General features: G+C 37.6%; 1 protein-coding gene and 1 non-coding gene across 2 annotated transcripts; both read left to right on the top strand.

The window, feature by feature from the left end:
* Positions 1–2,543: 2,543 nt before the first annotated feature.
* Positions 2,544–6,163, top strand: LOC110878145 (probable leucine-rich repeat receptor-like protein kinase IMK3). Its single transcript, XM_022126403.2, has 2 exons — positions 2,544–4,373; positions 5,380–6,163. The coding sequence occupies exons 1-2, from the start codon at positions 2,648–2,650 to the stop codon at positions 5,991–5,993; spliced, it is 2,340 nt and encodes a 779-aa protein (XP_021982095.1). The 5' UTR covers positions 2,544–2,647; the 3' UTR covers positions 5,994–6,163.
* An 8,813-nt stretch (positions 6,164–14,976) lies between these two features.
* LOC118482408 lies at positions 14,977–15,083 on the top strand. The gene has a single exon (XR_004868448.1). It is a non-coding gene; the product is annotated as a small nucleolar RNA R71 (small nucleolar RNA).
* Positions 15,084–16,864: the final 1,781 nt, after the last annotated feature.

Genomic DNA, 16,864 nt, shown 5'->3' with positions numbered 1-16,864 from the left:
TATTGTTTCATTGTTTTGAAATCTTTTTGTAAATGTCATTTTTTTACATAAATATTAAGTTTTTTTTTAACAAACAAATGAAAACTATTATTCATCACCATTTAGTGATTACTTTATTCCGAAACGACTTAAATTGAACATTTAATATTTAGCCAAACGTTTTGTACTAATACCTCATATTTAAGTTAAATTTAGAAAGAAAAAAAAAATCACTAACTAAGAATCAAGATTCATATATGTTCTATCTCTGACACTTAACTTTTTTCAAAACAAAAAGGTAACATTTATAAAAAAAAAGTCACGATAATAAAACAATAATGGAACTTTGAGTGGTTTTTATAATAAAAAAATGGAATTATAAAAAAATGAAAAAAAAATTGATTACTATTAATTCGGTTTAACAGAATTTGGTTTCACTGTTAAACAAATTAGTATATATTTACAAAATTTCTAATTTAACAACAAATGCAAATATAATTCCGGGAACAAGATTAATGTAAACTATTTTCGGTGCCAAATTACGTCAAGTCTTTATAACAGTTGATGAGTCAAAGTTGAAGTACAATTAAATAAATGTAATTTATAACGAAATTAAATTAATTATCAACTTTTTTTTAATATCCATGCAAAATAATTTATATCTCTAATGACCATGAAAAGTTAGCCGTTGGGGGAGCTGCGTCGGTGGCCGTTGATAACTATTATTATTAATAGATTTAAAATAAAACAAAAATAATGAAAAACTAGCCGTTAGACTCGGTGGCACGTGAGAGAGGAGGAGCCTCTGAATGTATAATACACACATCTGACATATTCTCTCTCACCCAAAAAACGCCACTTTCTTTGTTTTCCTTTTCCTTATTTCAAAAATAAAATCTGTTTTATTAAATGCAATAACCAATAAAATTAATCTTTTTAACTCGAATATTGGTAAAAAAATAGCATATAATTTATGTATTCGGATTTCAGTTAAAAATAAATAGTCGTATTAATTTTTATACCTTTAAAGTTTATATAAAAGGAGTTTTATTTTTTTCAATAATAAACAGTGGCGGATCTAGAAAATCCGCATAGAAGTAACATTTAAAAAAATAGTAACGAAATTGAAAAAACGTCAATTTTTTCCAAAATTTACACTACCGTCGAAGTGTAACCAAAGTATTAAGGGACAACAGAGGTTAACCATTGTAACACTATAGGTCCGCCCCTGGTAATAAAATACATGAATTATTTCAAGTATATAATTTATGTTCACATATAGTGAGAAACATATTAAAAGTTTATGAACATGATCTCATTTATCTTTACTCACTTCCCACGTACGAAAATTTTACCTTAGTATCTAATTTTCACATATCTATTTTACTCTTCACCTTTATAGTTTGTGCATATAATCAGAAATGTAGTCAAATTTACAAACATGACCAAGTTTATATTTTCATTAGTTTATATGTAAAAATTTTGTTGAGCATCTGTTTTTCACATAACTCCTTTATATTTTCATGTTTATGAATTATTTTTTTAAAAGCATGCCGAATTTGTTTATTGTAGCATATATGAGGAAATCATGGTTTGATCCACATCCCAGTATTTGATACTCGTTTATACTCGTCTTTATATGTAATATACAACAAATGACCTAATTCATCACACATATTCAAAAAAACAACGCTGGTAAAAAATAATAACCCAACAATAATACACAATGAATACACTAAATTTGTTCGCGTGTTTTACCATTATAAAGTTGATATAAATACAACTTCTAAATCTAAACAAAGAATACTTTTCTATGATTCTCTTGTTTTTCAAGTTCGACAAAATCGGCTTTTTTCTTAAGTAACATTTTTTTTTTTCGAAAAATAAATTTTAATCCTATTGTGTGTAAACAAATTTCTTTACCAATGGCCCACCAATCTCATTGATTTGGTCAGTGTTGTAAAAATCACGACTAGACGGCGACTAGTCGGCGATTAATCGTTAGTCGGCCAGTAACCGAGTAGTTTTTCATTAATTAGTCCATTAATCGTTAGTCGGACCTAGTCGGCCTAGTCGGACCTACTCGGGCCTAGTCGGACTAGTCGGGCCTAGTCGGACCTAGTCGGCCAGCCAAAAATCGGCGATTCCGGTCAGATTCCGGCCAAAACCTCTAAATTTCGGCTAGTTTCCAACCAAAACATGTGAATTCCAACAAGTAATCTTGTATACTTTAAAAAATGAGTTGAGTAAGAGTTAAAACCTAGCTACTTAAAATATTTACGTATAAAAATGTGTATATGTATACATAAAACTGAAAATTACATATAAAAAACTCGATCCGATTAATCCCGAGTAATCGCTACTGCTAGTCCCCACCTCAACGGCCGACTAGCGACTAGCGAGTTCTCCAACCTTGGATTTGGTTTGTTACTTTGCAATTAATTTTTCTTAACTTAAGAAAATAAAGTTTTTTTTCTAAATAATATTTAGATGAAATTAATAAACTGAATTATTATTATTATTAACATATTTATCATCGTCAGTCCGGGAGCGTAACCATCACGTGCACCCTCTGCAAACTTCATCTCTATCACTACAAAACCTTCTTTCACCGCTATTTCATCTCACTGTTTCATCTTCATTTCATCTTCTTCTTCCTCACTCTCCAATGGAGTCCAAACACACCCCCAAAAAGACTCCAAATCTCACCACAATCCTCCACCTCATCCTCATAACCACACTCACCCACATAACACCCATTCAAACCCAATCATGGGACGGCATCATCGTAACCGAAGCCGATTTCCAAGCCCTCCAATCCTTCAAACAATCCTTAATCGACCCAAACGGCTTCCTCAAATCCTGGAACGACAGCGGCTACGGCGCCTGTTCCGGCGGCTGGCAAGGCATCAAATGCGCCCAGGGGCAAGTCATCGTAATTCAGCTACCTTTCCGAGGGCTTGGTGGTCAAATCACAACCAAAATTGGCCAATTTCAAGCCCTTAGAAAACTCAGCCTCCATAATAATATTATCACTGGCTCAATCCCTAAAGAATTGGGGCTTTTACCTAACTTAAGAGGCCTTCAGTTGTTTAATAATAAGTTTACTGGCTCAATTCCTGCTTCTTTGGGGTTGTGTCCTTTGATTCAGAGTATTGATTTGAGTAATAATTTGTTGACTGGTGGGATTCCTGAAAGTCTTGCTAATTGTTCTAAGCTTTTTAGGGTCAATTTGACTTTTAATCAGTTGACTGGTGGGATTCCTGTGAGGATTGTGAAGTCAAATTCGATTAAGTTTCTTGCTCTAGGGTATAATAATTTATCTGGGTCGGTTCCGGATTCTTGGGGGAGTGGGGGAATTGGGGTCAAACCGGTTTTTCAATCGTTGACTTTTGACCACAATTTGTTGACTGGGGGACTACCGGTTTCTTTGGGAAAGTTGACTGATGTTGAAGAGATTTCTTTTGGTCATAATCGGTTTAGTGGGAGTATACCGGTTGAGTTTGGTGGGCTTTTGAAGTTAACAAGTATTGATTTGTCTTATAATAATATTAGTGGAAGTATTCCCACAAGTTTTGAAAATTTGACTTTGGTAAAGTCAATGAATTTGGCTCATAATCATCTCACTGGAGAGATTCCAAGTTTCTTAGGTGAAAAATTGAATCTTTCTGAGTTTAATGTGTCTTATAACAATCTTTCGGGTTCGGTTCCAAGTCGACTTTCGTCGAAATTCGATTCGAGTGCGTTTGTTGGGAATCTTGATCTTTGCGGATACAGTCCTTCGACCGCGTGTCCTACGTCTCCACCGCCTTCTACCGCCCCTTTTCAGCCATCGAACCACCGAGGGAACGGCAACAAGCTAAGCACCAAAGGGATCATACTCATTGCAGCCGGTGCAGTTATAGCACTATTGCTTCTAATTTGCTGCATACTCTTATGTTGCTTGTTGAAGAAAAGGGGGGGAGGGGGTAGGCCGAAAGACGCTGAACGCGGTGGAGGTGAAGGGGGGGCCGCTGCGGCCGCAGCGGGGAAAGGGGAGGCGCCACCGCAGGCCGAGGCGGCGGGGGAGGCAGGAGGGAAACTTGTACACTTTGAAGGTACAATGGGGTTCACAGCTGATGATCTTTTGTGTGCAACAGCAGAGATAATGGGGAAGAGTACTTATGGGACAGTTTATAAGGCAACATTGGAAGATGGTGATCAAGTGGCAGTTAAAAGATTGAGGGAAAAGATAACTAAAAATCAAAGGGAATTTGAAGTTGAAGTGAATTTGCTTGGGAAAATTAGGCATCCAAATCTATTGGCAATGAGGGCTTATTATTTAGGGCCAAAAGGAGAGAAACTTCTTGTTTTTGATTACATGCCCAAAGGAAGCCTTGCTACTTTTCTTCATGGTAAGCTTACATTCTTCAATTGTTATTGGACTATTTTTTTAATTAAAGTGTAGGTTTAAAATTAAATAATCTTGAATGCGCGAAAACAATCCATAACTTGTGATTGAGCTCGGGTATCAAACCGGTCCCGAATTTCCCGTATCGATTTTTTTTTTCTGTACTGAATCGGTACTCACTTTTTGGCGTTTTCGATAACCCTTAAATACCGGTACTATATTGAACGTTTTCAGTACCGATACCCATATTTGACGAAATTTGGTATCGGTATTTTCGATATCGGGAAATTTGGTATCGGTACCAAGCTCATTCTTATGTGAGAGTGACAAAGATTCGGATTTTAAAAAAAGTTTGGTAGTTTTGTCACATACTTGTTAATTTTTTTTTTTTTTCAAACTTTTGAAAATGCCGGTTTTCAAGATAAATAACCTCTAAATGCACTATTCCTTTTGTCTATAAGAAATAGTGGTTTTGTAACTTTTTATGTGCAAACTGCAATGTGACCACTTTTTATAGAAAATATTATGATTTTCAAGAAAGAACAACTTCCAATTTAATAAGCATTTTTATAACTTTTTGTGTTCATCATTTTACTTGAATTATCTTTTTCAAACTCATTTATTTTTTAATTAGAAATGCTACTTTTCAACAATGAACAACTTGTCAAATCCAAAAAGAACCATCTATAAGAAAATGCTATATTTTTAGAGTTTTCGTCATATTAACTTTTTGTTGCAAATTGACAGTTTAGTTATGAAAATGCCAAAGAATCAAATATAAAATGCTACTTTTATTAGGGTTTTTGTCATATTAATTTAACTTTTTGTTGCAAATTGACAGTTTAGTTATGAAAATGCCAAAGAATCAAATATAAAATGATGCTTTTATTAGGGTTTTTGTCATATTAATTTAACTTTTTGTTGCAAATTGACAGTTTAGTCATATTTAAAATTGTTTTTTCTTGCATTCTACAACATAAAATCATATTTACTGTTAAACTTCAATGCAGCTAGAGGACCCGAAACACCGGTCGATTGGCCAACACGAATGCAAATAGCGAAAGGAATGGCTAGAGGTTTGCTTAGCCTCCACACCCATCACAACATAATCCATGGAAACCTAACATCGAGCAACGTGTTGCTCGATGAAACCATTAACCCAAAAATTGCGGATTTCGGCCTGTCACGGCTCATGACGACTGCTGCAAACTCAAATGTGATTGCAACAGCTGGGGCCCTCGGGTATAGGGCCCCAGAGCTTTCCAAGCTCAAGAAAGCCAACACGAAAACCGATGTCTACAGTTTGGGTGTGATCATATTAGAGCTACTAACGGGTAAATCACCGGGAGAGGCGATGAACGGTGTGGATTTACCGCAATGGGTCGCTTCGATAGTGAAAGAAGAGTGGACTAATGAGGTTTTTGATCTTGAACTGATGAAAGATGCTTCTGTAATTGGTGATGAGTTGTTGAACACGTTGAAACTAGCTTTGCACTGTGTTGATCCGTCACCATCGGCTCGGCCTGAGGTCCAGTTGGTTCTTCAGCAGTTGGAGGAGATTAGACCGGAGACCGCTGCGAGTTCGGGTGATGATGGTGGTGCTGGACCTTCAACAAGTGAGTGAATGAATGTGGAGGTGTAGGAGGAGATTGTTATTATTATGATTCTTTTATTCTTGAATTAAGCTCTGGTGGTATTTGTAAATATAAGTTTGCATTTAATTTGTTTTAGGGAACTTTTGTGTGGAATTCTTGATTCATTTTGTTCAATGAAGTGGAAATTTTGATGCTCAGATCACTCAAGTTTACTAATCCGTGTGCTTTACTGCTTTTCATCAATAAATTTGAATAGAATATCAAGTGGTGGAGGACTTGCATTTCTTTTGAGAGATACAGGATTGACTCCTACTTGGTGCAGAGTGAGGCACTGGTGGGCAATGATAGAAGACCCAGAGAAACCTGGGTTGGATACTTGAGCCAAACGAGTTTTACCGGTAATTTCACTGTCGTGCCTACGGGCGGGTGGGTTACCGGGTTTTCCCCGGAATTGGTGGTGGACTCGGGTTACTCTCGGAGTACTCCGTTTGTCCAGTGGGTGCCCCGAGAATGTTCGGGATTGAGTTTGTTGGCCGTTCAAAAAAAAATATATAAAATCTACAAAAATTAAAATTTATAAAGTAAATTATGGTACGATACGATATAAAGTAACCCGGTTTGATGTGTGTTGGTATGATTTAAAACTCGATTTTTAAAACATTGGAGAGAAGAAATAAAAAGAAGGAAACCTAAGTTATATAGAATTTAATGTTTTTGAGTTGGAGAGAAAGGAATGAAAACAACTAGTTTTCCTATACAGCCTTTATTATGTGATGATATTCAGTAATGTTAGACGTTGCTACAAAAGATGTTAGGTGGAATTTATTATTGAAAAGATTGAATGTTGATCCATATTCACTTTGATGTGTACATATGCTACAATTATAGTGGATTGTTTTTAAACTCCTTTTCCGAGGTAGTATGCGATCCCGAAACTTTGTTTCTCCGTGTGGTTGGAAATTATGTACCACGTTGCAAGATACTTGTTTGAGTCTACTATCGGTTCATAGCGTTAGCATTTGTAGTATTGTCCATGTTATTGTTATTGGACAACTGTCACATCTTTCTAAGGATGTATTGGTACATATATTTGAAGCTTATGTCCCCGGTTGTGTGATGTGCCTTATCCGAAACTAGTAGTTCTAGACATCTTTAATTTGATTACGAACTCAGACTTGCGAAAAATTTTCATCCATAACTTGAAGCTCTGCTTGTTCTAATTTAGGCGTTACCCATTCATTAGAGCTTAAAAAGTTCAAAGATTTTCATCTATACCATTACAAAACTTTAAAGTTATAATACTTAGAAACTTCAAAATTACATCAATTACTCATTTTTATACATAATATTTCGAGATTTGGTCAACATTCATGAACGTAACAGGAGCTCAAGACTTAAGAAGTTTGTGATTCAAGGAATTATCATAATTACGGCATGGAGGTTGTGGAAGGCAAGGAATGAAAGGATTTTTTCTAATAAGATGACTAAAGTGGTGGATATAGTTAATGATGTTAAGGCATTGGGGTTCTGATGGTACAAGAATAGATTTAAATAAGATACGGTGGAATGCAACAAGTGGTGTAATTTCGAGTTAATTTAATTCATTTTGTTTGGTTTTTGGGCTAGTTAATTCCATCTTGGGAATTTCTAGTACCTTTCTTGTTTAATGAAAGTTGATCTTCAATAAAAAAAAAAAAAAACTAAAGTAATATGACATTAATTACATAAGCACCGTTAAAAAAATATACATTTACCACTTGTACAAATGTTTACGTTGAACTTAAATTTCGATCTTTAACGTTTTTTAAATTAATTAATGACATATATTCTTTGTTAAATGCGGCAATACACCCTTTATATTGTTTAAACAAACACTATAAGATATTCTCAGAACACTAAAAGGATTTTTTCTAATAAGATGACTAAATTGAGGTTCTGATTTTACAAGAATAGATTTAAATAAGATATGGTGGAATGAAAGAAGTGGTGTAATTTAGAGTTAATGTAATTGATTTTGTTTGGTTTTAGGCTAGTTAATTCCATCTTGGGAATTTCTAGTGCCTTTCTTGTTTAATGAAAGTTGATCTTTCAAAAAAAAAACCTAAAGTAATATGACATTTTTTTTTTGAACGGCAAATTTGGATCACTAACGGATCGCTGGAGTATCATCGTGCCACCAGCAGAACCACCCGATCATATCCATCTCCACTAGGCAATAATGCATATAAACCAATTCAGGAGGAAACCCAAAAATCTGGGAAAAACCTCCTTTGTGGGAATCGAACCCATGACCTAATGGTCATAAGCTTTATCCCACCACCAAGATACCACTAGGCTATAATGCCATGGGTATGATCGGATGACATTAATTACATAAACACCGTTAAAAAAATATACACTTACCACTTGTACAAATGTTTACGTTTAACTTAAATTTCGATCTTTATCGTTTTTTAAATTAATTAATGACATGTATTCTTTGTTAAATGCGGCAGATACACCCTTTATATTGTTTAAACAAACACTACAAGAAATTTTTAGCGTCTCATAGTATAAGAACTAAGAAGACTTGACATAATTAGAGACAAATCTTATAAACAAGCACTACAAGAAATTTTTAGCGTTTCATAGTATAAGACCATGTGTAGTGGTAAGTTGTTATAATGCCCCCACCATAGGGCATTATCCGACACGTGGCATCCTAGTCACACTTGGGCATTATAGCAAAAAGTGGCGTAGTGGGGCATTATGCCAATAACCCCCATTCAATCATTTCACAATTATTTTTTTAATTTAAAACATAAAAAAACTTCATTAATTTAAAAAAAATTACACTACTTGAAACAAAAAAAACCTGAAAAAAAAAACAGAATAAAAAAAACCGAAAAAAAAAATAAAGTTAAAAAAAGATAATGGACAAACTTGCGTACAGAAAATAGTTGAGGGTGTAAAGTGAATATTATACACATAAAGTAGCTTTTTAGGTGGATATTATACACATAAAATAGTTGAGGGTGTAAAGTGAATATTATACTCAAACCCTTCTTCTTCGTGACCTCCATCCCTTCTTCAACCTGCAACTCAAAAATTCGGCTGAAATTCCGGCGAGTCTCAAAAATCCGGCCAAATCAAACCCCACATTCCATCTCTAACCCACATGCCCTCATCTGATTGGCCAAACATTTTCCATTTCAGCGTTATAAAGAAAACGCCGACAACAAAATTTTCCAAAAAAAAACGCCCGGAAACGCCGGGTGTAATGGGGTGGGGGGCATTATCCGGCGTTTTTTTTGAATTTTTTTTAAAAAAAACGCCCCACTACGGGTGGTCTAAGAACTAAGAAGACTTGACATAATTAGAGACAAATCTCATATCTAATACAATAAGCTAGAGGGGGCAATCTTGACCCAAAGCTTTCTAATTGGGTCGGTTTGGATTGCTTTTAAAATTATACGGGTTGGTTCGGGTAAGATATTTTAACTAAATGAGTCATAATGGGTCGTTTGAAATTCCATCTTGTTATTTTCGGATCAAAGCGGGTCAACAACATTAAAGAAATGGGTTGATGTGGGTCGGGATGAGTTTCGTACCATTTCGACTCGTACCGTTTCGACGCGAATCGTTTCGACGCGCACCGTTTCGACGCGAACCGTTTCGACGCGAACCGTTTCGACACGAACCGTTTCGACGCGAACCGTTTCACGCGTACCGTTTTGACGCGGGCCGTTTCGACGCGAGCCGTTTCGACCCGAGCCGTTTCGACCCGTACCATTTCGGTTAGTATGGAGATCGAAGGAAGAAGCTTCTGCTTTGTTGTTGCTTGATGTGCGTGTGGTAGTATAGTTTTTTATGTATATTTTTAGCCCTTTTTACACGTTAGTCAAGTTTTAAATTTATAAAACACAATATTTTACTAACACCAAACACACATATGGGCAAGTGCACCCATCGTGAGCGTAGTATAGTGTTGGCAAGATACCGAGGTCATCCAAGGACACAAGAGCTTTTAGTACCGGTTTATCCTCAACGTCTAATCAAATCAAAAGTTTAGAAAAAAGTTTAAACTACAAAATAAAAACTAAAAATGCTGAAAATAAAAATAAAAACAGATAGACAAGATGAATCACTTGGATCCGACTCGCATTTAGTGTAACCTTTGATTATTTCCGCACTTTTGCAATTTTTAAGAGATTATCTTAGTTATAGTAGTAGGTCCCTCTTTTGAAGGTGATGTTACCCTCAACCAGTAGTTTGAGTCAACAAGGATACAATCCTAAAGGGTTGGATTATTGAAAGATAATTAATTAAGTTATTAATGCGTAATGTGGTAGGCCCCTCTTTTGAAGGTGACGTTACCCTCGGCTAAGTAGTTTGAGTCAGCAGGGATACAATCCTAAATCGTCGTGTTAATGTTTTAATAGTAGTTTACATATGAGGGGATCAAGGAGTTCGGACCCCCGCCATCCAATACCAGTGGGTATTGAAGGAGGTCCTACTAAAGTTGACCCAGGTCCTTGCAGGATCTATACACTGAACAAGGCAAGACTCTTACCAAACCATTCCCTTAACCCCGACCAGGTAGCCAACATATCTCCATATAGACCGTGGAAATATGAATGGTGAAAATCTTTTATATTATATAGACAGTAAAATAATGCCAAGACACCACAGACAAATGATAAGGAAGATTCATCTTCAACATAAGAAACTAGTTATTAAAGTCATTAAGACATAACCAAATAAAAAGTGCGAAAAGATTAAAAATAAAAAAGTATTACACTAAACACTTGTCTTCACCAAGTGATGTAAGAGACTTAGGCAAACATGGCCTTTGATTGTCAAGAACTCTTACGATCAATCTTGGATCCCGATACTACTCACACACTCTATGATGGATGCTGGTGGTGGATGTGGGTTGTGGTGGTGGTGGTGGGTGGGTGAAGTGTGAGAGAGGTGGTTTGCCAAGGGATGGTTTGAAAATGAGCCAAGCACCCCTATTTATAGCTTGCATAGAAGCCCGGACACGGCCCCGTGTCCACCTATCTTCTCTTTCTTCATTAAATGCAGTTTGTCTGCATTAGTTGACCACGCCCCCGTGTCCGCTGGGCACGACCCCGTGTGCAGAAGCGTATCTATACTATCAAGATTTGCCTAGATTCTGCGAATCTTAGAGTTGACCACGGCCCCGTGTCCGCTGGACACGCCCCGGTGGTGGGTGATAGAAGCTTCTACAACTTTGTCTTTTCTGCAGACACTTGGGCACGCCCCCGTGCTCATTGAGCACGGGGCGTGTTCAGCCTTCTGTTCTCTTGTTCTTGCTTGGGAGGATGCTGTCGAGGGGTCGGGCATGCCACGTTTATCCCTTTTCTTGTATTTATGTTAGATTTAGCTGCCTTTTTGTTTCTTTTGTTCATTTGAGCTCATTTTATCCAGAAAATACAAAAGGAAGACAAAAACACACCTTTTCCAACATTAGTACTAAAAAGATGGTTAGTTTTATGCCACATTTTATGTAATTTATATGTTGCATTTTGCGCACATTAAATACCCCCACACTTGAATCTTTGCTTGTCCTCAAGCAAAACTCTTTACAATGTGGCTGACACTCCCAAATGGAATGGGTAGAAGAGAAGGTTTTGTCATAGAGTGTCAGGATTTTCTAGATTCTTTATTAGGTTTTATTTTTATTTTATTTACAATCCTATTCGTCATGATTTATTTAAAACACTGCATAAGATAAATTACTTATTAGGGCATAACATGCCTTTTTAAAATTCCATTTATATACAAGTTCACATACCTTACGCCAGATCACTCAACACTTGGGCGAAGATGTATTTTTGTGAAACACTCGAGAGCGGCATGGAACTTACTCCTACCATAAGTTTGCCAAGCAATCAATCCTCCTCTTTTTTAACTATACACCTTTGTATATATCAAGAGGACTTTTGGGGGAAGGGTAATGCTTGGGTTAAAGGTAGGTGGTTGGGTTAGTGGTTAGTAGAAAAGGGCAAAAGGCGTAAAAAGCGTCGGTTTCCATGAGACTTTTTATTTTTTTGACTTTTTATTCTGATGAAGCAATTTTTCAAACAAAGTTCTTTTTGATAAACTTGTTTGTTTATTTTTCTTGGCTTCATCATCATCATTTTTTTTATAAAGAAGTCATAAGAAAACCGAGCTTTGTTACTAAAATAAAGGGTTTAAAATGAAAAAAGGGTTTTGGTGGGTAAAAGGGTGTTTTGTTTTGGGTTAAGAAATGAAAAGTTTTAGGCTCAAAGGGGTTAACTAGGGGGATTTTGGTAGGTGGTAAAAAGAAAAGAAAAATAATGGTGTTGAAATAAAAATGGTTAGTCTTAATGCCTCCATCATTTACTTACTTGGGTTTAAGTTGGTAAGGACCGGGAATGTATCGTCATGGCAAGTTCTAGAGTCGTAAGAACCAAGCGGCTATTCACACAAGAAACGAAAAATGAGCATTTAGTTTAAAGATGTATATTTATATGCTCAATAAAGGCTCAAAACTCACTTTTTTGTGGGAATGGGTTTTTATGTGATCAAGTATATATAATCAATTTTAACTAGATTTGTCATGTCGTTTCATAATTTTCTTATGTTGGTTCTTTTTATTACGACGCCACGGTTGTAAATTTGTAAAAATATAACCTTTTCAGAACTTGAAATTCCCAAATTAAACCAAGACAAGTAAAAAAAATGAAATTTTTTTTTTTGAAAAAAAATTCGGGGTGTTTAGCGGTTCCAATAGAGTTTTGTGTAAGGCTTGTAATTAGGACTTGCAAGATTCAAGGTTTTAGCATCCCCCCCCCCACTTAAATTACACATTGTCCTCAATGTGTCCCAAAAATAAGTTTTTAGGTTGATTGAATGTGTAAAAGCGTGTTTAAAAACAAATTTTAATGTTACTAGGCATCTGGACACGGGCCTGTGGTGTCCGGGCACGGCCCCGTGTTCAGGTTGCTAGTAACAGAAATCATTAAGAAGAAACAGAAGCCTGGGCACGGGGGCGTGTTCAGCGAGCACGCCCCGTGTCCAGTTACCTGAACTGGGCGATCTTCTGCAGATGGTTCAGCACGGGGCCGTGTTGGCTGGACACGGCTCGTGCTGAACTTGCTGTAATGAAGAAAATTTTGCGGGAGGCCCTGTTTTTGTGCATGGGGTGCCGGTTCAAGTTTCTCTTGGTATCCTTCACCATCCTAAGTGTGTTTTATTCCTGAAAATTAAAACTAAACTAGAAAACATAAAAATTAATCTAAACTAAACTAAGGATAGTTCCGCGGAATGCCTCCGTGGTGCGCCACGTTTATAAGTGTCCTTGGCTAGACCCAAAGCCTGGTCATATGTTACCCAAGTGGGATGTTTTGCATCCCATGTTGCACCGTCGGAGAGCATCATCCAAACTTGAGTCTATGACCTTCATGTAAGTGACCGTGTCATCGTCCTCTACTCTCTTTCCAACTCCGAACTTCATTTCCTTGTCCCCAATCCTCAATGTTAGAGTTCCACCATTCATGTCTACCACTGTGTGGGCCGTACCTAGGAATGGCTTCCCTAAGATGAGTGACACTTCGGTATCTTCCTCCATATCTAGTATAACAAAGTCGGTCGGGAAGACAAATTCGCCGACTTTGACCAATAGATTTTCAGCGACACCTTGTAAATATTTGACGGACCTATCGGCGAGTTGTATGCTCATTTTTGTAGGGCTTGTTTTCCCTAGGCCAAGTCGGTTGAACATTGATGCGGGAATGAGGTTGATGCTAGCCCCGAGGTCGGCTAGTGCATTGCGAACGGGAGATTCCCCAATCGAACAAGGAATTGTGAAGCTTCCAATGTCAATCTTCTTTTGCGGGAGTTTGTTGAGTAGCAAGGCGGAGCATTCTTCGCTTAAATTAACTAATTGCAATGATTCAATTTTCCTTTTGTGAGTGAGGAAGTCCCTCATAAATTTAGAATATTTAGGCATTTGGGTTAGGAATTCGATAAATGGAACATTAAGATGCAATTGTTTTAGCAAATTTTCGAACTTTGCGAATTGCTCATTGGTCTTTTGGCGAATTAACCGACCGGGGTACGGAACCGGAGGATTCTTAGTGGGCTCTTGATTTGGTGGAGGAGTCGTTTCTTGTTGGGGTGTTGGTGGATTTGTGGTTTGGCTAGATCGGCTCTTTTCAGTTGGAGGTAATGGAGCCTACTCGGGACCCACGGTATGGTTTCTCAATGTGATAAGATGTACTTGCGCCTTTGGGTTGGTTTCGGTATTACTTGGTAATGCGCCTTGTGGTCTCTCGGAGAAATTTTGAGCTAGCTGATTTAATTGTTTTTCAATGTTTTGAATACTAGCTTGTTGATTTCGAAAATTCGATTCCAGTTGTTGAAATCGATCCGAGTTTTTCTTTTCGGTGTCGGAGATGAGGCGAGATACGGTATCTTCAAGCCTTTCTCGTCCCCCTTGTTGTTGAGAGAAATTTTGTGACTCGTTTCTTGGTTGTTGAAAGTTTGTTCGTTGGTTTAGATTTTGTTGGTTACTACAATTGCCGGGTTCTCTCCAACCAAGGTTAGGTTGGTTACGCCATCCTTGGTTGTAGGTACCCGTTGGAGGACCCAACGGCCTAGGTCTATTATCAATGTAGTTTACCGATTCTGTTTGATTATCTATTTCTTTCATACAACTCCAATTTTTATGTGGCCCATCACACCCCTCGCAAGCCATAACCGAAGCCGTTTTTGCCATTTCTAACTTTTTGATTTTTGAAGAAAGGACTTCGATTTGGGCTTGCAATGAGGTGCTTTCATCAACCTTATGGGCACCCGGGGCAATAGATTTCGTTCCTCGGGGAGTGCCATTGAAAATTGGTTTGAGCAATTTCCTCAATTTGATTATAAATTTCATTTGGGCGGCGATTACCTAAAAGTCCCCCGGAGCTAGAGTCGAGTGTTTGTCTTGTGTGTGGCAACAACCCATTGTAGAAGGTGGATACTTGTTGCCATACCGCAAGACCATGATGAGGACACTTTCTTAGTAGCTCCTTGAACCTTTCCCAAATTTCATATAAGGATTCCCCGTCCTCTTGTGAATATGTGTTAATTTCAGTCATTAATTTAGCCGTTTTAGCAGGAGGGAAATACTTATATAGAAACTTTTGGGCTAGTTCATCCCAGGTGTTTTCCGAGCCAACTGGGAGGGTATTAAGCCAAGCCTTAGCTCGGTCTTTTAGTGAAAATGGAAACATTCAAAGGCGGATGGCGTCATTTGATGCTCCATTGATCCGAAAGGTATCACATATTTCCAAGAAGTTAGTAATATGTAGATGGGGATCTTCGTCCGCAAGCCCATGGAAGGTTGCGGAGTTTTGGAGCATTTGTATCAAATGCGGCCGAAGTTCGAAGTTATTGGCCTCGACATTCGGTGCATTGATAGCGGCGCCGAGATTACCTACGGTGGGACGTAGGTAATCCATGAGGGTACGTTGGTCCACCATTGGAAGTGGGTCCCTCGAAACTTTCTCTTGGTTTTTAGCTTTGAGTCTTTTTCGTAGAAAGCATTCGGGTTCGTCTAAAGGTTCTTTTATGTTTCTACTAGAACTTGAGCTCATACACTGCGTGGAAAGTTCAGATGTGGCGCCTGGGTTCCAAGTCCTGCAATAAAAACAAAAAGAACGTTGGTCAGAAGTTTCACCACGGCCCCGTGCTCAGATGAACACGGCCCGCGGTCGGAGATACAGTGATTGTTTTTCGGCACCCTGTTACTGAGGAGCTCGACACGGCCTAGTGTTGCACCGACAGGGCCCCGTGCTCAACTCTCTGTAACCTGGAAAATAAAAACTGCTAGTAAAACGCTTAGCACGGCCGGTGTCCGACCAGGCACGGCCCGTGCTGAGCTCTGCAGAAGCTGAAAAATCCTAAAAAAAAGAAAGAAAAATAAGAACAAACGATTAGGCCGATGATTTCTAACTTTCTTAAAATCCTTGTGTCCCCGGCAACGGCACCAAAAACTTGATGTGCGTGTGGTGGTATAGGTTTTTATGTATATTTTTAGCCCTTTTTACACGTTAGTCAAGTTTTAAATTTATAAAACACGATATTTTACTAACACCAAAGACACATATGGGCAAGTGCACCCATCGTGAGCGTAGTATAGTGTTGGCAAGATACCGAGGTCGTCCAAGGACACAAGACCTTTTAGTACCGGTTTATCCTCAACGTCTAATCAAATCAAAAGTTTGGAAAAAAGTTTAAACTAGAAAATAAAAACTAAAAATGCTGAAAATAAAAATAAAAATAAAAACAGATAGACAAGATGAATCACTTGGATCAGACTCGCATTTGGTGTAACATTTAATTATTTCCGCACTTTTGCACTTTTTAAGAGATTATCTTAGTTATAGTATTAGGCCCCTCTTTTGAAGGTGACGTTACCCTCAACCCAGTAGTTTGAGTCAGCAAGGATACAATCCTAAAGGGTTGGATTATTAAAAGATAATTAATTAAGTTATTAATGCGTAATGTGGTAGGCCCCTCTTTTGAAGGTGACGTTACCCTCGGCTAAGTAGTTTGAGTCAGCAGGGATACAATCCTAAATAGTCGTGTTAATGTTTTAATAGTAGTTTACATATGAGGGGATCAAGGAGTTCGGACCCCCGCCATCCAATACCAGTGGGTATTGAAGGAGGTCCTACTAAAGTTGACCCAGGTCCTTACAGGATCTATACACTGAACAAGGTAAGACTCTTACCAAACCATTCCCTTAACCCCCGACCAGGTAGCCAACATATCTCCATATAGACCGTGGAAAATGAATAGTGAAAATCTTTTATTTTATATAGACAGTAAAATAATGCCAAGACACCACAGACAAATGATAAGGAAGATTCATCTTCAACAT

This window comes from Helianthus annuus, chromosome 9 (assembly GCF_002127325.2).
Source record: "Helianthus annuus cultivar XRQ/B chromosome 9, HanXRQr2.0-SUNRISE, whole genome shotgun sequence".
In the NCBI taxonomy this organism is placed as follows: domain Eukaryota; kingdom Viridiplantae; phylum Streptophyta; class Magnoliopsida; order Asterales; family Asteraceae; genus Helianthus; species Helianthus annuus.
This window is presented reverse-complemented; position numbering and strand designations above follow the sequence as displayed.